The sequence below is a fragment of the Clupea harengus genome, chromosome 21 (genome assembly GCF_900700415.2).
Source record: "Clupea harengus chromosome 21, Ch_v2.0.2, whole genome shotgun sequence".
In the NCBI taxonomy this organism is placed as follows: Eukaryota; Metazoa; Chordata; class Actinopteri; order Clupeiformes; family Clupeidae; genus Clupea; species Clupea harengus.
Window position 1 is genome coordinate 8,728,113 of NC_045172.1, and position 27,711 is coordinate 8,755,823.

Sequence of the window (27,711 nt, forward strand, 5' to 3'; positions counted from 1 at the left end):
AAACCACCCAGTGTTAACGTTCCGCTTCACTTCTATCCATGTTAACGTTCCGCTTCACTTCTATCCATGTTTTTGCATTGTACCTAAAGGCGTTCGTTTTTGTAAGACTTGAGACAAATGGCAGAGTTTTCTTGTTTAATTCACTGACCAGTCATGAAGTTACAATAAGACCACAAAACAAGAGGAGGTATAATTCCAGTTTGTAAGGATTAGAAATTGTACCTTAAGATATTTTATTTAAATACAGAAATCATAACTAGGCTAATTCTATAGAACTACATAACAGTTTATGACATTATTTTTGTCAAAGGGAATGGACGTGATGCATCTGATAAAAGACTAGACCACACAAAAAAAACACATCATGAAATACAAATCAAATATGGGTACAAAAGTATCAGAAAACATGCGATGAGGACCTTCAATTTAGGCTACTTGTAATTTATACTTCATTATACTGAAGAATCCACTAAATGTATTGTTGTTCACTTTGTTGATGGTTTACAGGCCAGCAGATAGAAGTACTTCACCACCACAGTAACATCTGTCTCAGGAGAGGAAACGCCCAAAGCTGAGACTAACCTGAGAAAAGTGATTAAAATCAGTCATGTGTGACACAATTAGGCCCTATACAAGAACAGATACTAGGATGGCTAATACTATGCCAGAGCGTGGTGTTTCAGATAGAATATCTATGTCAGTGGCATTAAATGTGATGGTCCTAAAAGAATGTCTTTGGTTGAGGCTTATGCCCTTGTCTTTCAGCCATCAAAGTATTATAAGAAAAGAAGGGAACATAAATGGATACCCCGGTCTTTGATCTACCAAAAAAAAGAGGGCTATGTTCTTTATGACAAAGCACCAACACCAACCATGTAAGAACAAATGATTGAACATACTTCTTTCATGTCAGTATGACAGCTAATAATACTGTTGCCTACTTGTCTGTGATGTCCTGTGAAAGTCGCTTTGCCTCCAGGGGATCCTTCTGCAGCAGAGCCTGATAGCTGGTGAAGGTCTCTACCATGTGCATGTAGCTGAAGAGAGGCATCTTTTTCCGAACCCGCAAACATTCATGCCTATGGATGGAAATTACATGAATGACTAATCATACTGCAATATTTTGTTACAAATATAGACATTATACATATTCCCTAGATCCCTTGGATATATGTATGTATTGTTGGATTTTGGTGTTTTTGACGACACTGGAGTACAATTTTGAAGACATTTATTGATTGACATGAAACAGATGTGAAATTAGTATGAAAGTTGTTATGTAGAATAAGATAGATAAAAGATAAGCCTTCTCGTCTATCAGATGTAGATGTTGGTTGGAGAGTCCCTGTGACTTTCAAGATGTCTCCGCTCATCGATTTAAATTGTCCTTGCAATAGCTCTGTGATGTGCCTCTATCTCTCTCCTGGCTCTCTTCTGACCAACAACCATCACAACAAGATATGACATTCTTGCACTGAAGGTCACATACTAGGTACAAAAACTCCAGAGAGATATCTCTCCATTCTATTTTCTTACTCCTTTCTTTGTAAGAGGCTCTAGCCAGACTTGTACGTGTGCCATTAAAAACCTGACAAAGGTCTTAATTATTATTATTATTATTATTATTATTAACCCTTAAAATCGATCCCTAGACCACTTTGATGCACATGGCCATGTACAGAGAACATTTGGTAATAGCAGCATTGTAAATCAGGTCACAGTGACAATCTATTAGAAAAAAAACCTTACATTTAGAGTTACTCACTTTGTGAGAGGTATTAATGTTTTCACTCAAACCCTTGCATTACACATGAAATGACTGATAAACTTTACCAAAGTCTCACAGTATTTATGTATGTATGTATGTATGTATGTATGTATGTATGTATGTAAGTATGTATTGCCAGTTTGGTGTGTATATGTATTTATGTATTGCCAGTTTGGTGTGTATATGTATGTATGCATTTGTATAGCCAGTTTGGTTGGTCAGTCAGGGGTAGTTTTGAGGGGAAAGTCAAGCATGAGCAGTGCCAATGTATCAGCAGGCCCATGTGTCATAGCCCTCCCCATCCTTCACCCCCTGAAATGCTCTTTTTCAAGGGTACCTTTAAACATCACAACAGGGCCCTTGGCATCGCGCCCAATGAGTAAGATCTAGAGATGCCACTGTGACCAATCACGGTCGTCGTAGAGCAAAGACTTACTCACCACTCCTTGTCTTCGTAAGGGATGGAGTCATACATCTGTTTGTAAAGCATCAGAGAACTGGAACCCAGATGTGTGCTGCGGTGTGGGAGCAGAGCTGCATAGAACTGTAGGTATTTTCATGAAGGAAAAAAAAAACACAGATTCAAATTTGAACAGAGAGACTGTTCAGGAATCCCTTTAGGCAACCATAACAGATGTGCTGGCCAAGGAAACTAAGAGCCTCGCAATTAGATCGCAAATCTGAGCATATGGTTCTGTACCGAATGACCCTTGTTCACCCTCCTCCACAGACCAAGATTTTGTTCTTACTAACCAAGCTTACATTATATTTCTTTGTTCATGAAGTCATTCCCATGCATTAAACATAAACTGAATGTAAAAGACAAATCCTGGGTTATTGTTTTTCATTGAGAAGACAAAGTGGTGTCAGAGAGCGATTGAATGAAGGGACTGTTTTTCAGTTTGACATTTTACCCGCACATTTCTAATGAGGAGCAATCAAACTGCGTTTTACAATTCACATTAGAACTGTTAAACGATGTGGCAAAGACTCCTCTCCTTTCACTGTCTGAAGTCATCTTGCATCCCAAAAGCCTGTATTTCTTTTATTTTGCAAGACTGACCAGCTTGCGTATACCAGAAGACTCCAGGTGATAAGATGACTCCTGACCTCCTGACAGATGGCATTGAGTCGGCTGCTGTGATCACCGCACTCCAGCTCAAAGTCCATGGTGTAGCTGAGCAGGGCCAGGCAGCCCCCCGGCCTTAGGAGCCTGTCGGCCTCCAGCAGGAAACGAGGGCGATCGAACCAGTGTGCCGCCGTCATGGACGTCACCAGATCCACCACGCCATCCTCAAAGGGCATCTGCTCTGCCGGGGATTGCCTGTGTGCATGCAAGCGGGCACATTGAGGGAGAGTTGAGGTTTTTGTATTTTATAAGGATTTGTATTTGTATTGTATATGAAGATGCTCATGAGATCCACGCTCCAAAAATGGGGTCATTAGCCTACCCGTTGCTTCCACGCAAAAATACCAACAGGTATTATGATGATGTACATTTACAGCAAGAAACAGACTGAACCTCATTTTCACCAAAGTTTATTTGGCTATGGCCAAACATTTTATTGAAGTAACTGAGGTATTACATGTGTCTTTCTTAAGTAAGAGGGTGCTAAATTTCATCGAAGCCTACTGTAAAGCCTCATGGCCTAAAGATGACTCTGAATCCACAGCAATAGTTGTTACACATTTGTTAATCATTCGTGCACAGTGAAGTCTCTCAGACAGACAGATTGTAATGATTACATAAGTTTCCTTCAACAGTAAGATGATGTTAACCAGTTGTTAAACAGATTCCACCCCTGTACTTCCTGACCTGTAGGAGACATTAGGAGGATGGTCGCTAGCCATGGCAAACTCAAGCATGGCAGAGCTGACGTCTATGCCAACCACGTGGGTGAAGTGAGGAGCTAGGAACACAGTTCCCTGCCCGGATCCACATCCCACATCCAGTGCAAGATGAAAAGGCTTAGCTTTCTGGTGAAGACAGACACAAATGCAAAAGAACATAGGCTGATGATTGACTTGCATTATACAGACACACACACAATTCATCACATCACACACGCATAAACACAAAATTGTCTGCATTTTAGTTGGTACATAAATTAAATCGGTGTCATAGCATCAACTAGTGGTCATTTTAGGCATAACAACCAGATAGATTTAAACACGACACAAACCTTACCCTTCTCTCGAGAAAGGCTAACACTTCTTCGACAACTTCTTGCGGAGACACCCTGTATTTCTGATAAGACACGGCATGATCTTTGCCTTCATAGCGTCGTTCAGCCATTAAGCACCTGCGCTAAGAACGAAGGTATGAGTGCCAAGGTAAGAGGAGGTGCCAAGGTAAGAGAAGTTAAGGTGGTCGAAGTAACTCACACTGGAGTGCAAATTCAGTGGTTGTAAAGTCCCATTTGTATGTCAAAATTACACTCTAAAAATGCTGGGTTGAAAACAACATTGCTATTTTAACCCAGTCAGATGAGTTAATTCACCCAGAAACTTCTAACCTTATGCTAATTCATAATAAAACACAATACTTCGTCTGTAGCCTACAAACGAAACATGTTAACTAAGTTAAAAGTCACACCGTCTCCTAACAGATCAATGTAAATGCTAAATTAGAATAAATATCAATTATCCAGGCTAATACTAATATTAGTGGTAACCTACACAGTCAAATAAAACAAGTTAGACAGAAAGACGTAATACTCTCAAACTGGGAGAAGGTAGAGGTAGACTGTCAAATTTGCTTTTAAAATCTTTTCCGAGAAGAGACGGTCCTGATTAAAACGCGTCTTTTTTACTTTTGGGTTTCACGGACTCGTAAGTAAATGACAGCCATGGGGACAGCCGTAGAGATGGGCTTCGTCGTGGGAAGGCCATTTTAAGCACAAGAAAATAAACGGACGAACTGTATTACCAACAGTTTTGAGGTATTTTTTGAATATATTTTCGGAATTCACAAATCGGCACTTTCAAAATAAGCCATTGGCCGTGTTTCTTTTTTGTCCGAATAGCTAACCGCAAACCAACTTTACCGACGTCCCAGTCGTTAAAATAACCCAACAAAATGACAGCAAAGACTTAACTCCCACATTTGGTTTGAAAAAACAACCCAGCATTTTTTTAGAGTGTCATAACCTTCCAATAAGCTTCTCATGTATGCCATGCAATGTCTGGTTCACAGGACTGTGTAAACATATTCTTGCACCATCTTCGTGTTGGCGTCAACACGTTCCTTTCCCCATTGCATTATCTGCCTAGTTATATTTATTTATAGTTATATTTATGATTATTATAACACGCATTGAGGCTTGTTTTCGGCTCCTATAGAGTATTTCCCTCTTGTACCGTACCTTTCTTGCACTGCAGTCAATCCTTTCGAAATCCTTAAGGGAGAGAGAATGAAAGTAGCGCGGTCTGAGTTTGCAAGCATGTACCAGGAATTACACCCACAAAGTTTTCGTGCAAGTCTACGTGTGTGGATTGTTGAGTAGCCTTTTGTGCAAGGCACAAGGTCCACGGCAAACACAAACAGGTTAGGATTGTACCCATGAACAATTGAAGAGAGCACATTCTTTCATGCACACAAAGGAAAATGAAAAACGCAACAGTCAATTCAGTGCACAACATGAATAATCCGTTTTGTTTTCTGTGCTCCAAAGAATGTGTTCTCTTCAAAAAATGTGCTCTCTTCATTTCGTGGACGCAATGCTAATGAATGTTTTGTTTTTCGTGGACAAAAGGCATTACAGTGTTACACAGTTTTGTTATAAATGAATGCCTGTTGTAATACAAAATGCAAAATCTGTATACGAAATAAGGTCTCTTACACTTAGCATCCAATATTATGGCAGAGGCTACTGTGAGTATACATTGTGCTGAACTAGGCCTATAGGAATTCAGAATCATTCAGGCAAACATACACAGAGAAGGACCACAAATGTGTTTTCCTGATGGAAGGTGTTTACTGATAGGAGTTTTAAATGTAAGTCACGAAATAATTCCCTCTACAGCCTAAAATAAGGGAGTCAAGAACCAGCTTTAGATCTTCCAGAGTGGAATTACCAAGCTCAGACTTGGTTCTGAGACTGTTTACCAAAATTAAGACGTTTCCGCCTCTGCTGAGTTTAGGGATAAAAACCGCTCAATCATAATATCAATCCAATGTACATAGAACATACCAGTACAAGAAAGCAAAAGAATGGAGAGTCTTTTTACACTTTCTGACTTCTGCTATTAAACCCAAAGGGGTTGTTTGAAAGCTCAGTGCTTATAGTGTGATGAATGTATTTATATTACATTTGTTTGTGTGTGTATGTTTGAAAATTGTTGGGTGACAGGTTGTAAAGTGATGTGACATGGGTTAGGGTACATACGGCTTGAAAGTCTGAGACTAGGTCGTGATTTTTTGCTAATCAGTGTCGCTTACAGAGCATGACCAAATAACAAAGACAATCCTATTCCCTCTCTACACATTCATGTGCACATTTAAGTTGTTCTGACTTACTATTTTATTTTTGGAAGCATCAAACATACAAAAATAAATAAATAATTAAAAACATACATTTTAACCCTGTGTTCATGTGTAAATCAGCTTTTTGAGAGCTATAGTAAATGCATGTTGTGGCAGGTGCATTCGTTGTGGCTGCACTTACTCCTTTGAACAGCAGATGACACTATTGGAATGAGCATTTACCAGCATGTCGCCTGGCTTCTACCTGCATCTAATCGTCGGTGAAGAATTGCAATGTCACCCATGCAGTTCCTTTGTATTGCTTTTCTGTATCAAAAAATGAATGTATCAACATGTTTGGAAGAAGGGCGCAGACCCAGCAGTGAGCCATGTGTCTGGTGTCTTTCAACTGCTTATTTCTGGATCTAATAAAACCCTAATTTTAAGTAGCTCAAATACTGTTAAAGTTATTCAAAGATCATCAGAATTGACTTGTCACTGTGTATAATTCTGTTTCCCCAGGCAACTGTGAACATTACAGAGGCTTAAAATAACATTAGCAGAACACTCTTGCTGCATGCTGGACATAAGCACTCAGAGACCCTTGGAGAAATGGTATGCTGCATGCCTACAGGAAGCCATGTGCTTAGTCAGAAGGATCGCCTCATAAGGAAAAGATACCACAAGCATACAGATGAAGTGAACTGATAGGTTTTATGTGTTATGTGTCGGCATGAAACACATGATAGCTTTAGCCGACCAAAAAACGTTGTACCACGTTTGAATATCCATCTACTCTCGAGCAGTTTGTACTCTCTCTGTATTTCTGCATCTCACCTAAAAGTCTTGAATTTGACCATCAATCTCAGACCATCAGCAATCTCCCTTTTATTCAAAGCATATTGCACAATGGAAATGTCACTTTTGTAGCTGCCTTGTCCATTTCTATGCTGTGTGGAACAAAAAGAGGAATGTGGAAACATATGTGAAGGCTATTGAGAGGCGAGCTGAAAGCACATCTTGACCTTCATCTTAATGAGCCGGCCTTGAATTCTTTCTCTTGGATCAGCTCGTCCTTTATCAAAACACCTCTCGTAAAAAAAAAGAGAATGGGTGGGGGGGGGGTCCCATAGGAAAACCCTTGTTGAGAGCCAATTAGAACCATACGGTTCTACAATAAATTCTAAATGCTTCCCTCCATGCTGAGGACAGAAATAGTGTTCAGTTTAGGGCTTCCGCTGAGTATGGAAATCTCTGACTCATTCAATAGCACTCCACTTCCCTTTGCAAGGTTCTTTCTATCCTCACGTACCTTTTAGTCTTTATCTCAGATGAGATTCTACGTCCAGCCCCTTGATAGTAAAATGTCTCAGCGTTCAAAAGTGGATTCACTCTTCAGATTGATTTTCAAGGGTCCATCCAGCTATCCTCTTTACATTATATGCTGATTCAGATATACCATGTAATTTGAACTATGAAGTGTGCTAGAGGTTTATGTTCAGTTGTACCGACACGTTGCACTGTCTTTATGCAGAAGGGAATATTCTGAGCAACCATAGTGTCTGCACAGTCAAATGGAAGGATGTGCATGTTGTAAGTGAGCTTCTAGAGCTTGGAAAAGGTATGTTCTTACACTAATAATGGTCTTATTGTGTTCTAATCTATGCTCTTTTGTTTTCAAAATATAGCCTGTTGGTTATAAAGTATGGCAGGTAAATAGGGTAGCTCTTGAAGAAAAGACATTGGGGACTAAACTGAGGTAACTGAACTGTAAATATGCAGACCTGAAACAGAAATACCTGTGTGATATGGATGTGTTGATATCACATTACCGTCCTTTCTTGTACCTTGTACCATCTCTTAGATGATAAACATGTTAAGGCTGAAGTATTTGTATTAAATGACTACGGTAAATGATAGTGGTGTTATGCATTCACCGGTAATGTATGTCTGATGCTTATCTACCAAAGTGTCCTCTGAATAGAGCTGTTACGAGATGTTATCATCTCTTCCTCGTCCTCTTCCTCCTGTTGTCATTATCTTCTTTATTAGCATCAGCAGTGCTGTTATTTTCTACATCAGTGGGATCACTACTAGTACAATCAGAACACCCAGTAATTGTCACTCGAGCACTCATTTTGGTACAGGCAGTTCCATTAACATTGCTTGGCTATATCTTCTTCAGTGTATCCCAATCACAGGTTTAATTTCAGACTGAATGTGCCCCTCTTAAACCCCCTTTCCTTTACCCCCCCCCCCCCCCCCCCATCACACACACACACACACACCTTTTTTTCACTCCCCTCAGTTTTCTGACCATGTGACATGTGGGTGATTGATCAGTCCATCCCCCTGGCTTCCTCTTCCTGTCTCTCTCTATCCTTCCATCTCTGTCAGTGTGAGACGTGTTCCTCCCATTCTCCTCCTGTTTAGATCAGATTTGACTGAGCTCTAGAACATGCACCATGTCTAGTGCACAATTCAATGTAATGACTTTAAGCTTTTATCATCAATTGCATCATCTAATAATATCAGCTGTAACAACAGGAGCACATCTTTACCCGAAGAGATAACAGATGAGATTGTTTCAGTTGATATGACATTTGTATTAACCATACATCCTGTTTTGTTAGTGCCCAGTGCCGTAATACTAACATACATGGTATTAAACTTGATTCATTTCCATGTCATTTCAAGTTTTTGTTTATAGTCTCCCACCGCTCTCGAGAGCTTCCCATACCCCGAGTCCATCTAGGTGAACGTATTGGCTTTTTATGTATGCCTTAAATTATACCCATACATCAAGCATCCTTCAAAAACAATGCTTGATAAACATTTCATGCAGTTGCAATATATTGTTCTTGCTTGGCGAGCACATCGCCCACGCCTGAACTGGCTGCATCAGGTATGCATAAGTCACCATTCATCCATGGTTACGTCACAGCCTGAGACAGCAGTAGAGGGACGATTGTTCACTTAAGGGATGGTAAGCACTTATGGTGGCCATCCCTTCCCCCTGAGCTTAGCATAGCAGCGGGAGGTCGTGTGTTTCTTAATGTATGCATTGGTCATTGGCTTGCTGGGCTGTGTCCTTCTAATCAATCAGAATGCTGCTGTTTGGACAGGTGTGTGTGTGTGTGCGTGCATTTGTGTGTGTGTGTGTGTAAGGGCAGAGGGCCAGACCCGTGTGTCGCTGCTGTGCTGATAAAATCAATCACCACTGATCAGATCAGTGCTGAAGCCACAGCTGGGCCTGTCACACTTGCGCAGTCAAATACGGCTGACAGGCCACAGAGACTGCGCGCGCGCACACACACACACACCCGGACCATCACACACGGACATTAGATACATCCACACACAACGTTATTATGTGTGTGTATTGCCTACCCAAACATTTTGTATTTAGCTGTGTGTTTACACATACACAACTGTGTATAAATACAGAAGTGCTCTAAAACACACACACACACTTTGATATAAGTCTGACATTGCAATTATACTTTCAAAGGTGCTACTATACAGAAGGGCATTACGTATATACACAGAGAAACATTCCCCTACGGAAACATTCCCCTACTGAAACATTATTGCACAAAACTGCATGAAATTACATACTGCTTTTTAACTTGATTATACAAATTCACACTGAACATTCTATTCTGCCTATGCACACACACACACACGAAAGCACCCAAACACAATCACCCACAAAATCTAACAGATGGCAAACCCCCATTCCTATTCAAATACACACATCTAAACACACACATGCTCCCTCAAACAGATGGTTAACTTTCTCCACTCTATCTTGCACCAACTCTCTCTATTTCACTCACTCCCTCTCACTCTTTGCGTGTGTGTGTGTCACAGGCATACACACATACCCTAACACCCCAGACAGACCTGCAGATGATATGATTAGAGTGCGCTGAACTGCACCGGGCCTGGGTGAGAGGCTTCATTTCTTGCTTTGATTAGTAAGGTATTGTCAGGCGGGCAGACATTCCCCACCATAATGGATGAGCCACATTAAACTGCACAGGTCCAGGGCCACGGCGGCTGATTAATCTGGTCAGGCGACCAAAGTGAAGAATTCATGTGTATTATTGCTCCAAATTGCATGGCAAATGATCTCCACCAGACGGATGTATGTCCCTTAATCAAAACGCCGGCCAACGGAGGCCAGAGTCGCTGTCACTTTGGCCCCGGCGTCGCTCGGAAATGAGGAGCGGGTTGGCGTGGCGAGAACAGTGGTGCCAGGGAAATGGATGTGTGTTAGATGATATGTGTTACATAAAGGCTCCAATAACAGCCACATAATAGCGGAGGATTAATAGCCGCTGTCAAAGCAGGTTTTTTCCTCGCCATTCAAAGCAAGTCTTTTAAAGGACACCGATTCTCGTAGGGGATGCAAGGCTTCGTCTGGGGGATGCAAGGTGGTGTTGGTAACTGTGCGTACTCTTTCTTAAGGTCACCCTTAAGAAAAGATCTCCCATTTGGTCTCAGCAAGTCAGTACCAAAAACAATGAGGCTACATTTCCAGAAAGGTATCTTCAACTTTGATTAAAACAGTGTCACATAAAGGTCCCCAGTCCTTATTCAGAACAGAGTTTGCCTATAGTCTGGTTATAACCGAACAATAGATACGTTTCTCAGGTGTATGTGACAATTAAAGTGAATATGTCAGATTAGATACTAGATACTGATACTAGATATTATTGAAGTATAATCAAAAGTGTAAATGACCAAGAGGCAGATTATTCCATGCTCCTGTTGAAGCACACACTGGTAAATCCAAATGCCTAAGCACACACTACGTAAATGCTTCAGAAATTCAAAATAAGGGCTAAACATAGTGTCAGGTTCTAGGAGAAATTACCTCCAAAACCCTCTAATTTTCAGGTGAAAAGAGGCTCAAATATTGTGAAATTATCTAGGATTCTGCGTGGAAAAAAAATCAGGAAGCCAATTTCTGTGCCTCTTGTTCTCCTCCAGGGCAAAATCGGGTAATAGGGAAGTGTGTGGCCTTAAAAAAAATAGTCCACCTTAGCAGGTCACAAAAACGAAATACCCTCTCAAAAATCATTTCCCAAAAGCAGTTTGGATAATGCCATCTATTTGCATTTGTTTACGAGCAACTGCTTCATTGTGGTCCACTCCTAAAGAAAAGGATGTCTTTTTTTCCCCTTCTCCTCCACTATGGAAATTGTGTCATTCTGAATAGCTTTACAGCCTTACACGCTGTTAGACACGTCCCCCACTCAAGAATAGTCCATTTGGGTTCTCACCTTCCCTCATGATCCACTCTCGCCTCCTGCTTTCCCGCAGATGAGACGGGAGCCAGAGAAATAAAGGGAGCGAGAGAGAGAAAGGGAGATAGAGAGAGAAGCAGAGCCGAGGCCTGTAGTTCGAGCTGTCTGTGAAATCCAATTTCCTGCCCCGTCTCTCGGCAGGAGGGGACTGATACGGGGCCACGGAGGAGCGGCAGGCGCAGAGAAGAAGAAGAAGAGGAGAAGGAAGAAGCGGAAGAGAGGTGCGTATCTCCCACAAGGCCGAGGGAAATGAGGAGACGGGCGACGACTTCAAAGAAAGGAGCCCTTCAAAGGACAAGTCTCGGCAGCGGCAGGAGCCACTATGTCCGATTACATGGGGAAGGAACGTGATGAAATATGACATCAGCCATGTTTGATTCATGTGACAGGAGGACTGAGAGAAAAAAGAAAGAGAGAATAAATGTTAATAGAACACTGCTCATTTGGTCTTAATTGGGTTCAGAAATGTTCCCATTTTGTTCTGTGTTTAATGTGACAGTTTGGTTTTTTTCTTTTTTTCCCTATGCATAACATTCATGGGTAGTATGCATTTATACACATTTTAGATATGTGTGTGCTTTCAACTAGTCAAGAAGCTCAAAATTTGAGAGTTTTGAATTTGAAATTTGAGACAAAATAACCGATTCCCTTCTCCAGTAACTACCCACCACCATGAGGGTCGTTAGGCCTGGGCTTCCAGGGCTACAGCCCCGAATATTTTATGAATAACCCTAGATCTAAAGAAAAAATCTCTTTACAGAAATAAGAATGATTTAAAAATAGCCTAGGGTCTATACATCTGACATTCCAATCATGCATTAAATCAGAAAATAATATACTATCGCTGATCAAAAACTTGAGTGCGTTTTTTTACACTTACTCATAATACTCATTAGGGCCACATTAAGGAAAACAATGAGATGAGGAAGAGTTTTTATTTTATTTTACATTTAGAGAATAAAGTCGAAATGTCGAGAACAAAAGTTGAAATACCATTTTGAGAATAACTCTGGACTCCAGGATCCATGTCTGTTAAGTCAGACAACCTGTCCTCCTCCACTATCACCCTGAACACCAGCAGGCCACAAGGCTGCATGCTGAGTCCTCTTCTGTACTCCCTGTTCACCCGTGACTGCGTCTGATCAGGGGTGACGATGAGACGGCCTACAGGGATGAGGTTCAGCACCTGGCTCCACTGTCCATCACTGTACATATTGTAAGATATAACTTAAATTCTGCTGTAGTACTTACTTTTCCTGCAATGCATCTGTAAATAACACTATATCTTTGCACTTCTGCTTAGATGCGAACTGCATTTCTTTGGCTTTGTACCGATACTCTACACAATGACAGTAAAGTTGAATCTAATCTAATATAATATAATAATCAACTGCTAACAACTGTCAAGTCAATAATCAACTCACTGCTCTGTTTTTTACTATCTACTACGGTTTACCACATGTATCTCCCTTTGTGGAAGAATAACAAATGGTTTGGGTGGTCAAATGTTTCATGTTTCATGAAAGAAGGCTCTGTAATTTAAAGTGTGCTGTGAATGAAACCTGCTGTCCTCAGCATCAGACGCATCAGATCTATTCAACAGCAGCCTGAACCCAGTGCACTCAGTGCTTCGAGTGAATTACATACATCAGATTTCTCTCTGTAATGAAATCGATTCGACCAGATTGGATTAATTCCCAGTCTAATTTGACCTATTTCTCCTGATTCTGTCATTTACAGGTAAATGAGAAAGCGGAGTGTGTGTGTGTCACTGTCTGTGTGTGTGTGTGTGTGTGTGTGTGTCTGCATGTGGGACGGTGTGATTAATGTGATTACACCGCTCCCGCTCTCTGAGATTGTAGCCGCGGCTCTGCACAGGTCCACTTCCATTACGTCTCAGATTAGGTCAGCCACACCAATCACCCTCGCAAATTCAACTCTAATGAGAAGGATCGTTCGCACTTTCCATCGCAATAACCCCCCCTTCTCCGCAAACAAACACAGGGTCCTCACAGCCTTTGTTACCCAGCAAAGAGTGTCAACAAAACAACCCCATGCTCTTCCTGCCTCAGTCCTCGCCTGTTTGCCTCTGTCACCTCCTTTTTGAGACCGGTGACATGCCATTACAACAGCCATTAAAGTTTTATGTACACAAATTACACACACGCCGCGGAGCGTTGCGATTGCAAATGGCCACAGGGTCAGCGGACCCCTCTGATAAACTGACCTTTTCTCCTGACCTCGTTAACGAACCAGACACCGGGAGGCGGCCAGGAATATATTTGGGGGTGGGGGGGGGGGGGGGCGTTCTCATCAGCCTTTCGGTTTTAATTACTGCTCAGAGCGGCTTCATGGTAATCAGAAGAATTAAAGTCTCTCAGTACAGGTGTCCAATCGATGACATTTAGAAACAGGGCAAACAAGACAAGGACGTGATTCAAATGCCTCCAAAATGGCATCACCATTGATCGATTTATTGATTTATTAATTGGTGGCCGATAAAATGGACAGGTATTACAGGTAGACATGAAGCAGCATGCGATTATCATATTTAGTGCCGAACCGTCAGCTGCGCCTCTGCTAGTGAAGGAACAAGAGCCAGCAGGCCATCTCGGCAGCAATGCTTTCATCAATTATGAACCAGCTTCGGAAACGCAGGTTCAAAGCATCCAAGGATCCCTCTAACTCTCAACCTGTATGGCTGGCCACGGAGGCCTGGTGAAAAAATAAAGACAATTGATTGGACATTGATTTGCCACGGTCCTTTTCAATTTATTCTGGATGTGAGCGAGGAAGAACCAGCCCCTTTTTATGCCCCCATGGGAGATGCTGGGGGAATGGCGGGCGGGTGAGCGAGCGGTGGGGTAGGGGGGTGGGAGGGAGGGGGGTTGGTCGATGAATCAGTCAACGTGCCAAACGCATTCACATCCATAGCGCAGGTAATGAGGTTAAACATATATTTTCCAAAAGCAGTGACCTGTGTCTATGCTCCTTTCTCATCCAAGCCAGCCAGCCACCCCCTCGCCTCCTCCTCCTCCTGGGCTTTTGAAACAGCCAGGCTTCCATCTCACAGATGAGGCCATGACAGCAAACACAAAACAGTACGCACATTCACACACTCACAGCTACAAAGATGTGTGACATACACACACATGCACACACACTAACACATAAAGATACACACATAAGCGCGCACACACACACACATACACTGGGCACCCGTGTCTCTCTTGCCCCCCCCCCCCCAACGCCTATATGCAGACTGTAATTAATAGCCGTCATTATGGCCACCAAATTGAGTTCCTTTTTGTCATTTACTTCATTGTGAAGCCGGCTGATGGCGGCGGCGATAAAGCACCAGGGAGAACCAGATAGGCAGCCATACAGCCTCTTTACCGTGTACCCGAGGAGGAGACATGCACTCTCTCTTTTCTCTGTGGACTCCTCTACCATGCTCTCTCTCTCTGTCTCTCTCTTTCTCTCGCGCTGTCTCTCCCTTTTCTCCTCCCCCTCCCTCCTCCGTCCTTCTCCGCCGGGGGTTGCCATGACAATTTCCCGTAGTCACAGCAACGGTGCGAGCTGACAGGTTGGGTGAGAAGAGGCAGCGAAGAGAGAGAGAAAGAGGGAGAGAGATGGAGCGAGAGAATTTTTCTGACGGTGCAGGTGTAATATAGGTTTTCACAAACATTTTCACCATCAGCAAATAGATTCAGTAGCAAAGTTGTGGGATGCAGATTATGTGTGTTATATAACCCCCCCCCCCCATACTGAAGACTTGGAGTTGTTGAACATCATAATGAGCATCAATCATGATGTGAAATAGACATTATATAAGAGCAAAATAAAAAAGAAATAATGGCAGACCAAGCCAAGTGTTTTTCCCAAGAGATTTCTCCACATTGCATAAGGAAAGGGGGTGGATAGAGAGATAGTCATATTATCGTTATGTCTCAGAACCAGACGACAGACAACATTTAGTCTTTTTTCCCCATCTGCCTGTCTGTTCATTTATCTATCTTTTTATCTAGCATGTAACATAAATGCGTTTTTAATACTAATGAATTAAAAGAAGTTTATTATGGTCACATAAAACTTTCACTTTTTCTATCAGCCCTTTTGAATCAAACGTCCTCATAGACCAAAATGTAACTGATAATCAGTCATGAATCCTTAATGGCATCCCTGTATAATTTATCACATGTCACAATGCATTATGAATGCATTATAGTGGGCCTCATGAAAACTGCATTTCCTCCAGGCCTATCACCCCATACCTCCTTTCCACTCGTTGGTCGTAAAAGGAGGTGGATGAAGAGGAGGTTTCCATTGAGCCGTGCGGGTTCTTTATGTGTCTAGTCCATCTCTCTCCATCCCCAGCCCCCCCCCCCCCCCCCCCCCCTCCTGCAGAACAAGTCTATAACCTTGCTGCGCGATATCAATACATCCACTGGGAGGGCGTTCTAATCATAGCCTTCGCCTCTCCCCGATATCCAGTGTGTCGCTACTGACGCAAATGCTAAAATAGACTGGGAGAGCAGCAGCGGGGAGGAGATGGGGAGGAGGTGGGGGGTGCTGGGCTACTTGGGTTTCCTGCCAGTGACAAACAGACGAGGGGGGAACATAAGCATCCTACAAATAGGTGAATAATACACTTGTTCCACTAATGTACACCCAATTCTCGGCCTGTGGCCCGACTCTAAATTGGAGAGAGCTTCCAGTCAGAGGAAGAAAAAAAGGAGAGATTCGGAGGTAAGCGGGGCTGGGGGGGTGTTATCGAGGAGGAGGGAGGGAGGGAAGAGAGATGAGAAGAGTGCATGAGAGAAAGGTAAGGGAGAGGAGAGAAAGATATAAGGAACGATAGTGAGAGAGAGATCTAAGGGGATGGGAGAGACATGGGTGAGAGAGATGGGAAAGAGAGGAGAGACACAAGAGGATAGCAAGAGAGAGCGAGAAAGAGAAGGTGAGAGAGTGAAAAGGTATTACATGAGATGGATTCCCGAATCCCTCCCTCTCAACCTGCTCCGTGTCGCAACTCCCCGTCACATCTGTCCTCCTCCTCCTCCCCCGAAACCCCCCGAAAGGGCAAATCTCGCCCATCTGCGGAGGGAGGGACCTTACATCAGCGCGACCGATGCCGCCATCAGCGCGCAATCACGCAGACACACTGCACTCTCGCCCGCCTGCTCCTGCCACTCACGGGGCGAAGGCTTCTGAAGCAGGCACTCCAGCACCCAGCACTGTAGCTCAAGGCAATGGGGTGGGGGGGTGCGGGGGCGGAGGAGGAGGTGGAGAAGGAGGAGGGTGGGGGGGATGGGGTTGGGGAGGTTGGGGATTTGAAACTCTAGCCCTCATTATCCTCCAAAAATGCCATGGCTGAGAGCATGAGCAGCATTGGCGTCTTCACCCCTCCGCGCCTCTCTGAGGTTGGGGAGCGCTGGAGCTAATGAGATCTCTCCAACAATGGGGAAGATGAAAGGGGATAAGCGCCGCGGCTCGGAGTCAAGTACTGGCGCAGAAGACGCCGCAGTACGGCAGCGCCGTCAGATCCTTCGCTGTGATGAGTTTGACTCCATGTGTGGAAAATACAAGGCAACGATATAGGATGAGGGAATACCGCAGATGAGAGACCGCGTGTGTGTTAGACTAAATGAGAAAATAATTCGTTTTTCGAAAATTGCACATTCAATGAGAGTTGAGTTAAAAAAAAGTTAAGTGTAAAACACAACACACCACTACAGTCTTTCTACTAGGCTTGACATTTCTTGCAAGTTCTCCTCGGGTGACTATTTCAAAAACACCAACTTCACCAAAGTCTGACTACAATTAAAGATTTAAAACAGCCTCAGATTTCTGTTCATAAGTTTGAGTTTTTTTGCACGATCACAAACGGGACATTTGACACAGATCCCTCCCAGGCTGGGCTTGGACCAGCATTGGACCCCGGACAAGAGGCAGAGAGAGAGCATCTCTAACCCCCTCGATCCGGCATCTGTCCTCCCTAATGGCAGGCTGCCTTGCTGGCCCCTATAGCTAATCAATAATGATAATCAATAGGGCAATCACAGCCACTTGTCAGCATGACTCAGCATTCGAGAAGTCCCAGCTCCTGCGTCAGTCCCCTCCCCTGTCCGGCCTCAGCACTCCAGGGCTGGCCAATGACTGGCTTGCGCTAAAAGATGTGGATTCAACACTGCCTCCTACATTGATTAACCAAGTCAATGTGTTGGAGACGATGCAAAGAGGGTCAAAATATGAAAAGTTGTTTTATTGAATATTCTAAATCTATGGTTAATTATCTTTAAAAGTATGAGACATTTGTTGAATTTGGTGCAGGCAATCCAGAGAAATTAGCGAAAATATACACAAGATCAAGTTTAGAGAAAATAAACTTTGTGTAAATTGCAATGAATGCACAGCAACCAGATATTTCCTGTCGTTCAATCATGATGATAGATGATAGATAACACCCATATGAGTAACATATCAAAAATGATTTCCAATGGTTAAAGTTTTGACGATTTATTTCAAGGTAGAAATAAAAAGGTTAAAGACCAATTTTATATGTTGTAGGCCTATGTAGCTTGGTACAAGCTGATATATTAGCCTTTTCCCATTGGCGGTAAATAAACAATGTCGTGCCCTTGATGAATACATTGATAGATTATTCCTGCTCCGGCTTCAGTTCTTTGTTGTTTTCTAGCATTGCTTCAACTGTTTGTATCACCTTGTCTAGCTCTAGCACTGCGGCCATTGTTGTAACTACATTCAAACATCACCGCACTTAGCCGCCCCCACTGGTCTCCTATTGGAGGCCACTCAGAGTGACCCAGCGATCCATCTTGCAAACAGAGTTTCCAGACTATAATCACAGCAAAAACTGAGCTGTGAGCAATAGGCGAACCAAAAGTGCTCCACTCAACCCAACCAGTCGAATAGAAGGAGCCTTGGTACGGTATGACAGCGTCATTACATGATCATGAATAGAAGCTGACTGCTGTTTTATCCCAGGAAATGTTAAAAGGAAGCAGTGACGAGGAAAGTAATGATGATATGATGATATAACATGAATTGGCTGCAGCTGTTGGGTGTCCAAGGTGGTCCATACTTCTACCTGTGCCTGTGGTCTACACTAGAGCAGGTAGATCTAAAGGTAGTCGTTTGTACGCTAAAAAACACTTAAGTGGATAAAAACACATATGTTCATTCGCACCCGTCATTTTGATCGATCACGTGACCTTGGTGCACAGAGCTGCACAATGGTTTCCCTCCAGAAAAGCAATGTACCCCCAGTTGAATAAAAATCTTGTAGCACTTTTGGACTGCACTGGACCAGTCAAAAAAGGGATTAGCCTGTGATGAAAATATACCTTGAACAAACTCTTTCAATTTTTTCGAGTTCGATGTTTACCATCTGATAAAACGTGTCCAATCCCTGAGAAAAATTAACCAGTCAGCTCTTCCCTGACAATGATATGAGCAATTTGTTTACTCTTTGTAAGCCTCTCAAAAGCTGAAATTGCATTGGCTGAAATCTTATTATCTTCAAATTCTGAATAAATATTCATGAGGAGTTCTATACGATATACCAAACATGAACTTATTTCCAGGAAAGCAGAAACTTGTGCTCTAACAAAACTAGTGTTCAACTGAAAAAAAATATGAATTTCCTTGTTTTACAGTGTAATATTTTGGAGATGGATAGATTATAGATTAAGGAATGTGGGTCAATTTTTAGGTGCACTCTCGAAATTGACTTTTAGACACTGGACTGATTTTATTGTGTCACGCCTCATATTAAGTGTTGTAATGCGGTCTTGATGATAAACTAGCACTAAAAATGTTGTGGACTGGGTGGAAATTGTGTTAAAGTTGCTGTTTGGATTGGGTTGCTAGCCGAGCCGATGGCAGACAATGACATTGAACTGTTCACAGTGAGGTGTTTGGGTCTGATGGGAATACCGAAGAGAGCTTAATCACAACAGGACATGGTATATAAGTATTTAGATTTGTAGTGCATGCTCAGCTGGTTTTGCAATTTAAAATCTTTCAGGTATAAATGGGCTGTGTTGTATAACCCACACAAGTATTTTTATACCTGCACATTTTGTTGTTTGCTGTGAATCACCATATGGCATTACTGTTGGATTTGGAAGGGATAATGGTGGTATCCTTTATTAGTATGGATGAAGATTATTACCAACTACCAATCAAACCGTATATGTTAAGAGTCATGCATGTCAATCTGACCAAAAGGTCTTGGAAGCTTGTGTAAATACTGCGTAAGCCTACATCATTAAAAATCTCATTGTGCAATGCAGCTATATGCAACAGTTTAATATGTTATATGTTTAATATATGCAACAGTTCATTTCATATTTTCAGTGGAAAGCCATGTTGTTCCAACTGTGTCAAGTCCTGGAGGTATGATGTATGTATATATATTAAGATACAAAAACAAAAGCAGAAAAGCATCCAATTCACCAGAGGCTAAATTACCTGCAACAGCTTGACCCACAGTGGCTCCACTCTTGGTTGCCATGGAGACCACCACAGGCAAAACAGCAGTCTCTGTGGCTTGACACGGTGAACTGTGGCCCCCACAGTTCCCCACTCTCACCAAAGGGGGGCAGTGTGCTTCACGCCATTCGGCTGATCAGGCCAGGAACAGGGGAGGGAGGGGGGAGTGGGGGAGGAGAGGGAGAGCAGATTCGGACGAGTTATTTAATATTTCATCGGGGGGTGGGAGTGGAGGAGGAGGAGGTGGGTGGGGGGTGGGGGGCGAGAGCACTTACTGTTGCTGTGATGAGACAGGAGAGGGGGAGGGAGAGAAAAAGAGTGGGGGAAGAGAAGCAGAGAGAGAGAGAGCGAGGGGGGGGGTTGCAGAAGAAGAGAAAGACTGTATTTGTGCGAGAGAAACAAGAGAGAGAAAAAGGCCAGTCAGAGGCGAGGGAGGGAAGAAAGGAGAGACTGCGCATGTGTGTTTGTCTGAAAGAGACAGAAGAGAAAGGAAAGGAGGAGAGAGGGAGGGAGAGAAAGAAAGAGAGAAAAAGAGAGAGAGAGAGAGAGATGTGTCCTCAATGTGCTGAGCCAGGGCCTTCTGACAAAGTGGGCCACAGGCTAGGCCATCCTGGAGAATCTCAATCAATCTTTCAGCCAGCCCACTGACTGCTTCTCTCTCTCTCTCTTTCTCTCTCTCTCTCTCCCTCCCTCTCTTCCTCTCTCTCCTCTCTCCCTTTCCCTGCTTCCCTCGCTTGTCTCTTTCTCTGGTGGCGTGAATGCACACAATCCTTACATGCGATAGTGAGGGAAAAGTCAATGAGCGCTCTGGCCTAGGGATTGATATGGGTATAGGACAATACTGTACCGTTGTTTGCTATCGACCCTGGGCGCCTGGCGAACAAGCTCTGGCGAGGCTTAGCGCTGCTTACAAGGAGGCCTTCATGTGCCGATAAGCACATCTGCGGGCCGAGAACAAGAGACCCTGGCAAACTCATCAAAATGGCTGTTTGTGCTCTGGCAATTAAAGGCAGCTCCTCTGTTTTCGGCAGCACAAAAAAAGTCCCCCAAGGCCGACGCGCCGTTACTATAGCACCACATTGTGCCGTTGCCGAGCACGTTTCAGTTCCACAAGGATGGAGCGTCTCTGTGCTTCAGGAAGGAAGAAGAAGAGGGGGGGGGGGATGAAAGAAAAATAGCAGAATTCCAGGGAAGGCCTTAGCCTGGAGCATTGGGAGTGGAACTGGAGGGAACATAATGTCTTTTAGATTTCTCCGGAGACTTGGATGTAGTGTTGTCGTGAGACTCAAAGCGGTATGAGAAACAGGCTAGAGAGTTGGAGAGGGAGAAATAAAATGAAAAAAATCGAGCCGATGGAACCAGTCTTGCTTTGGGTTTGAGTCGAGCCTCAACCACTGCACGCTGAGAGAAGGCGAGTCAAAGCAACATCACAGCAAAAAGACAAACTGCCTTTGCCTCACATCTCCAATGCCCTCTGAGGGTTGGAGGAGATGGAGATGGAGATGGTTCACTGCGGCTGTGACTGAACTCACTTACCTCCATCGCAAAATCACCACTGCCATTGGCTCTTGACAAATCTAACACTGCACCACCTGTGCAGAGCGATTACTGTGATTTCAATTCAAGATGTCAGATACAAATGGGGTTTATCAGGGATAACAACAGAGATTAACCCTAATAGGAGAAATGCGTCATAAGGCCTGACTTTTACCCTTGTAATTCCATGGGGAAATGGTTTTTCTAGTCATTTCAGGCAGTTGTTTGGAAAGCCATTAGCTTCAGCCTGTAGGCTGCATAGAAGTATTTGCACTCGATCTATAGACAGAAATATTGGACATTAAAAATCAATTCGAATTTTATGCACAAATGACCAAAGGAGTAAATTACTAACATGGTCAGATATAAAAACCTCATCAGTCACTAATGAATAAACAGCATAGTGAACTATTACAATTAAATTATAGTGAGTCCTTTTATGACTAGAGACCACCATGTTCAAAATTGTAAAGGGCCATATTATATATTTGTCTGAATCTGCCATATTATAGCTTTGTCTGAAATGGTTGAAGCTGTGCTTGCTTGGTCAGAAAGGTGTTTGTTAGAGGTTGCCGACAGAAGACTGACCCACTTCCATTTAACTTCGTTCAGTGACGCGAGAGCTTGCGAAAAATCTGTGGATGCGACAAAGCTGTTTTGATTTTGTTGAGTTTTTTTATATATATATATATATATACTGTATATATATATATTTTTTTTTTTTCTTTTTTTGGTGGTGTTTGTCAAGCTTCAGGGGGTCCAGCCTGTACTCTCCTCCCTGTCAGTGCAACTCATCAGTGTGTAATCAGAGTTGACACCCAGGCGCAGACACCGAGACAGAGGGTACAGAGGAGATGGTGGCTGTCTGTGTGTGTGTGTGTGTGTCTGAGTGTCTGCAGGGTGGTGGGGGGTGTGTGTGGGGGGGTACTTTTCGGCATGCCACCCATTTGTCAGACGAGCCCTGCTTGCTAAGTGCGGTGCGCTCATGTGCACAGCACAGGGGGGGCCAGGGAACCTCGTCCTCCCTGACGCCAGACAGCTGGAACACCATTCATTTTGACCACTGCGCTCGTAGCTCATCGCCACGACAACCACAGGGGTACTTGAGTGGACAGCAGGTTACCATGGAGATCCTCCCATTATATAACTCACTGTTGGCTAAGGAGTGACCGTGGGGGGTTTGGAATAGGCAGCAGGTCTCGTCTCACCACAGGGCTCCAAACACATCCAGGGTTTTGCAGGAGTTACTGCCTCATGGCATTTTAGCTACCCATATTTCCCCAGTGACATAACTTGCAATGGCTAACAAGCTAACTGGTCCTTTCCAGGTTCATAGTGATAAATATGTCTAAATGAGCGCATGCTAGCATGCTAGTTAGCCATTGCTGGGTCAAACTGTTCTTTAGGTCAGCAGGAGAGTCACTATCGGTACTATCGAGCAATGATGCTGGCAGTGTTCAGATCCAGTTAGAGCATGAGAGTTTAACAGGGCATTGAGTGTCAGCTTTGCCAGTCCCTTCGCTCTGAGCTCCCTCGAGGCTGAGCCAGCCTAGATCAGGTCGGGATCCATTCCGGAGCCACTATCAAAGAGACCTGCTCGGCTTTCAAGTTATTTTCTTCCGATTTTCAGGCTTTTATTAGGGAACCAGTGCCAAAAGGCCAAGATGGGGGCGATGCAGTCCCCCATCTGCTACACAGTTGAACAGTTTAACACATATGATCAAATATTTAACGTGTTATTCTATGAATCAGGGAGGAGACAATGTTTAGGGGAAATATGTGCCATGAACGCTGCCTCGCATGTTCTGCTATTTTGAATGTCGTGTTTTTTTTTGTCAGCTTTCAGCGTGTTTTCATCGATCTGAACTCTCCTTTAACTCGCTGCGTCTAACTCGCTCGGAGGATCCTTTGGCAGGCAGAGGATGAACAAACGGGGGTAATTCATCCACTCTCTCAAAATATTTGTTCTTCAGAGGTCCCTGTTGAACTCTTGACTCGATAGGCATCGCTGCTAGCTCCACTGATCCGTATGCTGATTGGAAAGCAAAGCCTCTGCAGATGACTTGTCTTTTTTTTCTTTTTTTCTAGTGTGTGTGTGTGTGTGTGTGTGTGTGTGTGTGTGTGTGTGTGTGTGTGTGTCGGTGAGAGTCTGTGTATGTGTGCATGTGCTGTGTGTGTGAGGGAGAAAGAGAGTGAGAAAGAGAAAGAGTGAGTGAGAGAGAATTAGAGAGACGAAGCCAGAGGAAGTACAACCACTGAGAAGACTTCATATTGCCAGCTTCTTTATTTGCATTTGTGATTTAAAAGCCCTTCAAAAAATTCAGTGAGTACACACACCTACCTCCCTCACACACATACACACAGACACACACAGATAGAGAGAGAGAGAGACACGTGCACGGTCATTAATTAATTCCCTGCTGTCTGAATGTGTGCCGCGGCAGCATCGGCCACTGCAAACATACACACACACACACACACACTCATCCATGAATTTCTCCCATGGCCCTGGGTGCCTATCCTTCAGGATTAGCCTCTGACAGCATTCCCCAGTAGGCCCTGTTCCCTGGCACACTTCCCTCACCCTCTCTCACACACTCTCTCTCTCTCACACACTCACCCTCTCTCACACACTCTCTCTCTCTCACACACTCTCTCTCTCACACACACTCTCTCTCTCTCTTTCTCCTTCTCCTTCTCTCTGTCCTTCTGAGATCCTCTCGCCCTCTCTCTTTCAGACTCTATATGACCCTATTCCAAACCTTCCTCTCTTTCTATCTGTCTCTCTCTCCTCTCTCTCTCTCTTGTCCCCTTTCCTTAAACTCTATGACCCTTCTCTTTCTCTCTCTCTCTCTTCATCCCCCCGTGCCCTCGTTTTTTTCTCCAGAGGGGTTATTTAGTGCCTGCTCGCGCGGCGGCGACGCCGGTGCCCTCGTGGGCTGATTGAGATGCAGCGGCGGTCACCGTTGACGAACGGGTGATTGATGGGCGGGCCGGGGGTCTGCAGAGGCCCCGGATGAATTTTTAACGGCTGCCACATCGCATCCCGTCCCCTACCCTTCCTGGCCTCGTCCACCACCCGCCCACCCCACCATTAAAAGCCAATGTCTCAGCAGTTTCGCTCACTGTCCGTGCGGGTGTGTGAACCTAAAGGCAAAATGTGTGTGTGTGTGTGTGTGTGTGTGTGTGTTTATGCATGTGTGTGTGGGTGGGTCGATGTGGATTTGTGTGTGTGTGTGCGTGTGTGTGTGTGTGTATACGCACATGTGGAAGCGGAAAGAACATTTGTGTAGGAGGTGTTCATACACAATCACATCATCCGGGGAGAGTGTGTGTGTGTACATGTGTGTCTGCATGTGTGTGTGTGTGTGTGTGTGTGTGTGTGTGTGTGTGTGTGTGTGTGTGTGTGTGTGTGTGTGTGTGTGTGTGTGTGTGTGTGTATCTATGACTATTGGCTATGTGAATGTGTGAGGGAGACGAAGAGCAAGGTCAGCATGTCTGTGCATCTTTGAGCCTGTGTCTCTGCATGAGTGTGTGGGTGTGTGTGTGTGTGTGTCTCTGCATGAGTGTGTGGGTCAGCGTGTCTGAGAGAGAGAGAGGGAAAGATAAAGAGATGGACAGACAGAAAGCATAGTGTGTGTGTGTGGCTATGATGAGCGATGAGCTGATTGCATAGACACTGCTCAGACACATGCTCAGACAAATGTGCACGTACACACTCCTAACATACCCTGTCTCACTCTTATTCTGTCTCACACACACTTGCATACATACACACACACACACACACACACACACACACACACATAGCCCCCCTGGCAGCTGACACATGAGTCAGCACTGGGTCGGATTTATTGCAGATTGATTAAATTAGCATTTGTTCTGAAAGCGAGATATCAGCCTGTCCACCAACACGCCTCCCCCCCCCCCGCACACACACACACACACACACACACACACACACACACACACACACACACACACCACCACCACCACCCACCCCTTCGGCCACCACTTAACCAAACTGGAATAATACGCTTCTCTGACAGTAAGCCCAGACGGCCCCCACACTTTCCACGGACAAACCGGTTTGGCACAGACGGAAGTCGCCGCGTTTCTATTCTGTTACGGTCTTGAGCCTGCCCAATTGGGCACCAAATTCACACCGTCACAAAACAAACCACACACACCAACACACACACAAAACCCAAACTCATTTAATGTTAATGATCGGGTTTTTAATTTTGTTTAATTACTGCGGCACCCCTCGTCGATGGCGCTGAAGCTTCTGCAAATTTCAAAGCAAAGGGAGATAAAATATTATATTTTGAGACATATCTTGAAGATTGTTTTTTCTCTTTAAAAAAATCCTTTCAGAAAAATGTGCAGCTGAGGCAACGTGCTGACAAGCCTTTTTATGATATTCCCATCAAAAGCCATCTGCCATTTTCCGGTCAATTAAACTGTTATGGGAAATGAGATCAATTAATCTGCCAAGGTAATAGCTTTACATCCTTGTTTCCCCACTTATGGCCTAATATTTTCTGTTCGCTATTCTACCATGAAAAAACAAAAATCGATATGCAGGCCCTTTTCCTCTCTATTTTCTCTAATCTGTTTTGTCCTCTCCTCCCTGCCAAGACGCCGTTGTTAAAGATTTGTGTGGGAGGTGTTTAGCCAGGGAAATCACATCATCTGGGTGAAATACATGGATGGGAAACAGTAACTTACATGCCATAAAAAAGCAAGCTATGTCTACCTTCCTTTTAAATCAGCAATACAAATCACTACAAACAAATCTCACGAGGGTCTCTTCTGGAGACTACAATAAGGTAGCCATGGTAACAGTTTCAATATCACTGCAGCCGTCGCGCGATGAAAAGATAGGTAGCCACATCGTGCACAAAGGATGAGGGAAGTGCATTTATAAAATCATACGCTCAATTTTCAAAATTCTATTTGTGATAATGGAAGTAATTACGTCTGTGAGATTGGCACGTTTGATTGGCTCACTCACAGGTGACATTGTTGGTTCAGAGGGCATGGCTGCTATTTTGGTGTGTTGCATTTTTAATGAGGCAGACTTTTCTGTATTTAATTTTTCATAATCTTTATTCTGTGTGGTTTGGAATTCTTTGTTTTCAGAGTGACTACCCGCATAGTACATCATGTTAAATGTGAAGGAGAGATGATGTGTATTGCAAAAGCTAACACAATATTTTGACACTGGTAATGATTTCTGGGGTTATTGTAATACATTGCTGTCTTTATTTGTTAAGCCCTGTATGATATGCTTTGTCATGCTTCAAAATGTCATCCAAAGTTTGTTTTGGCATATCTTTCTGAGAACTGTAAGACAAAAGACTATTTTTCCATCAACTGCAAAACTGCATCAGACATGGTAAAAGACATCTGAAAAGGTTTACAGTTCAAGAAAATGAAAGCTATGCTTTAATGCTGTAGAAAAGGCTTTGCCCCAGGATAATGATGTCAGATGTAGAATAGAATAGAGTTGGATAGAATTGAAACAGCCTGTTCCACAAGTCATATTAATGTCCAGTTCTGTACTCTTATTGCACTTAAGCTTTGCGTGCAGGATTTGATGTTTTTATTTCTAGTCGGCACACAGCTGCATATATTTGCTATGTCAAGCAGCAAACAAGATGAAGTATATAGATAGCATAGCCTCTACCGTTGTCTTATCTCAATTATGGCTAATATGTTAGAGGTCACATGAGTGACTACATCTTATTTACAGGTTTGGTCTTTCAAAGAATGGAGATGTCTTGGGGGGTGAGATTGGAGGGAACACCTGCATGTTTTTAACTCGTCTTCCTGAGGCTTGCTTAAAAACCAGGGAATTACGTTATCTGTGCAAGGTGTATTGTGACCTGTCCTAGCAGGGTTATGTATACATTTGACATTTTGGACCATGCATAGAGATCTTGTCACATTGCTCCTGACACCAGCCATTGATTTAGCCATGATCTGCATTCGATGAGCTTAAGCCAGGCGACTTCTCACTCATCTGCTGCCTGTCACATGCTGATCTCTGTGTTCACATTCCACTTAAGGGCAATGGATTTCCAATGGGACAGCCACCAGCACGA

The 27,711-nt window shown here is 43.6% G+C and overlaps 1 protein-coding gene and 1 long non-coding RNA gene across 5 annotated transcripts; one reads left to right on the top strand and one right to left on the bottom strand.

The window, feature by feature from the left end:
* Positions 1–118: 118 nt before the first annotated feature.
* On the bottom strand, positions 119–5,254 carry si:ch211-93g23.2 (uncharacterized protein LOC100005086 homolog). Of its 4 annotated transcripts, none has more exons than XM_031558175.2 (7): positions 5,134–5,254; positions 3,957–4,071; positions 3,585–3,745; positions 2,879–3,092; positions 2,209–2,312; positions 942–1,079; positions 119–582 (listed from the first exon to the last, which is right to left on the bottom strand). In XM_031558175.2, the coding sequence occupies exons 1-7, from the start codon at positions 5,211–5,213 to the stop codon at positions 486–488; spliced, it is 909 nt and encodes a 302-aa protein (XP_031414035.1). In that variant the 5' UTR covers positions 5,214–5,254; the 3' UTR covers positions 119–485. The 4 variants fall into 4 exon arrangements, with proteins under 4 accessions (XP_031414035.1, XP_012678850.1, XP_031414036.1 ...); XM_012823396.3 differs by having other exon boundaries at positions 3,957–4,076; XM_031558176.2 differs by lacking the exon at positions 5,134–5,254 and adding an exon at positions 4,154–5,127.
* On the top strand, positions 3,953–11,966 carry LOC116218100. Its single transcript, XR_004162663.2, has 2 exons — positions 3,953–4,102; positions 11,690–11,966. It is a non-coding gene; the product is annotated as an uncharacterized LOC116218100 (long non-coding RNA).
* The last annotated feature ends 15,745 nt before the right edge of the window (positions 11,967–27,711 follow it).

Bases quoted from the DNA above. Each gene is read 5' to 3' on its own strand.
- si:ch211-93g23.2 (XM_031558175.2), bottom strand. From the start codon at position 5,213: ATGCTTGCAAACTCAGACCGCGCTACTTTCATTCTCTCTCCCTTAAGG. The intron at 4,072-5,133 runs GTACGGTACAAG...TTCTTAGCGCAG, and splicing joins TTGACTGCAGTGCAAGAAAG to GTGCTTAATGGCTGAACGAC. The intron at 3,093-3,584 runs GTCAGGAAGTAC...GCATGCACACAG, and splicing joins CCTCCTAATGTCTCCTACAG to GCAATCCCCGGCAGAGCAGA.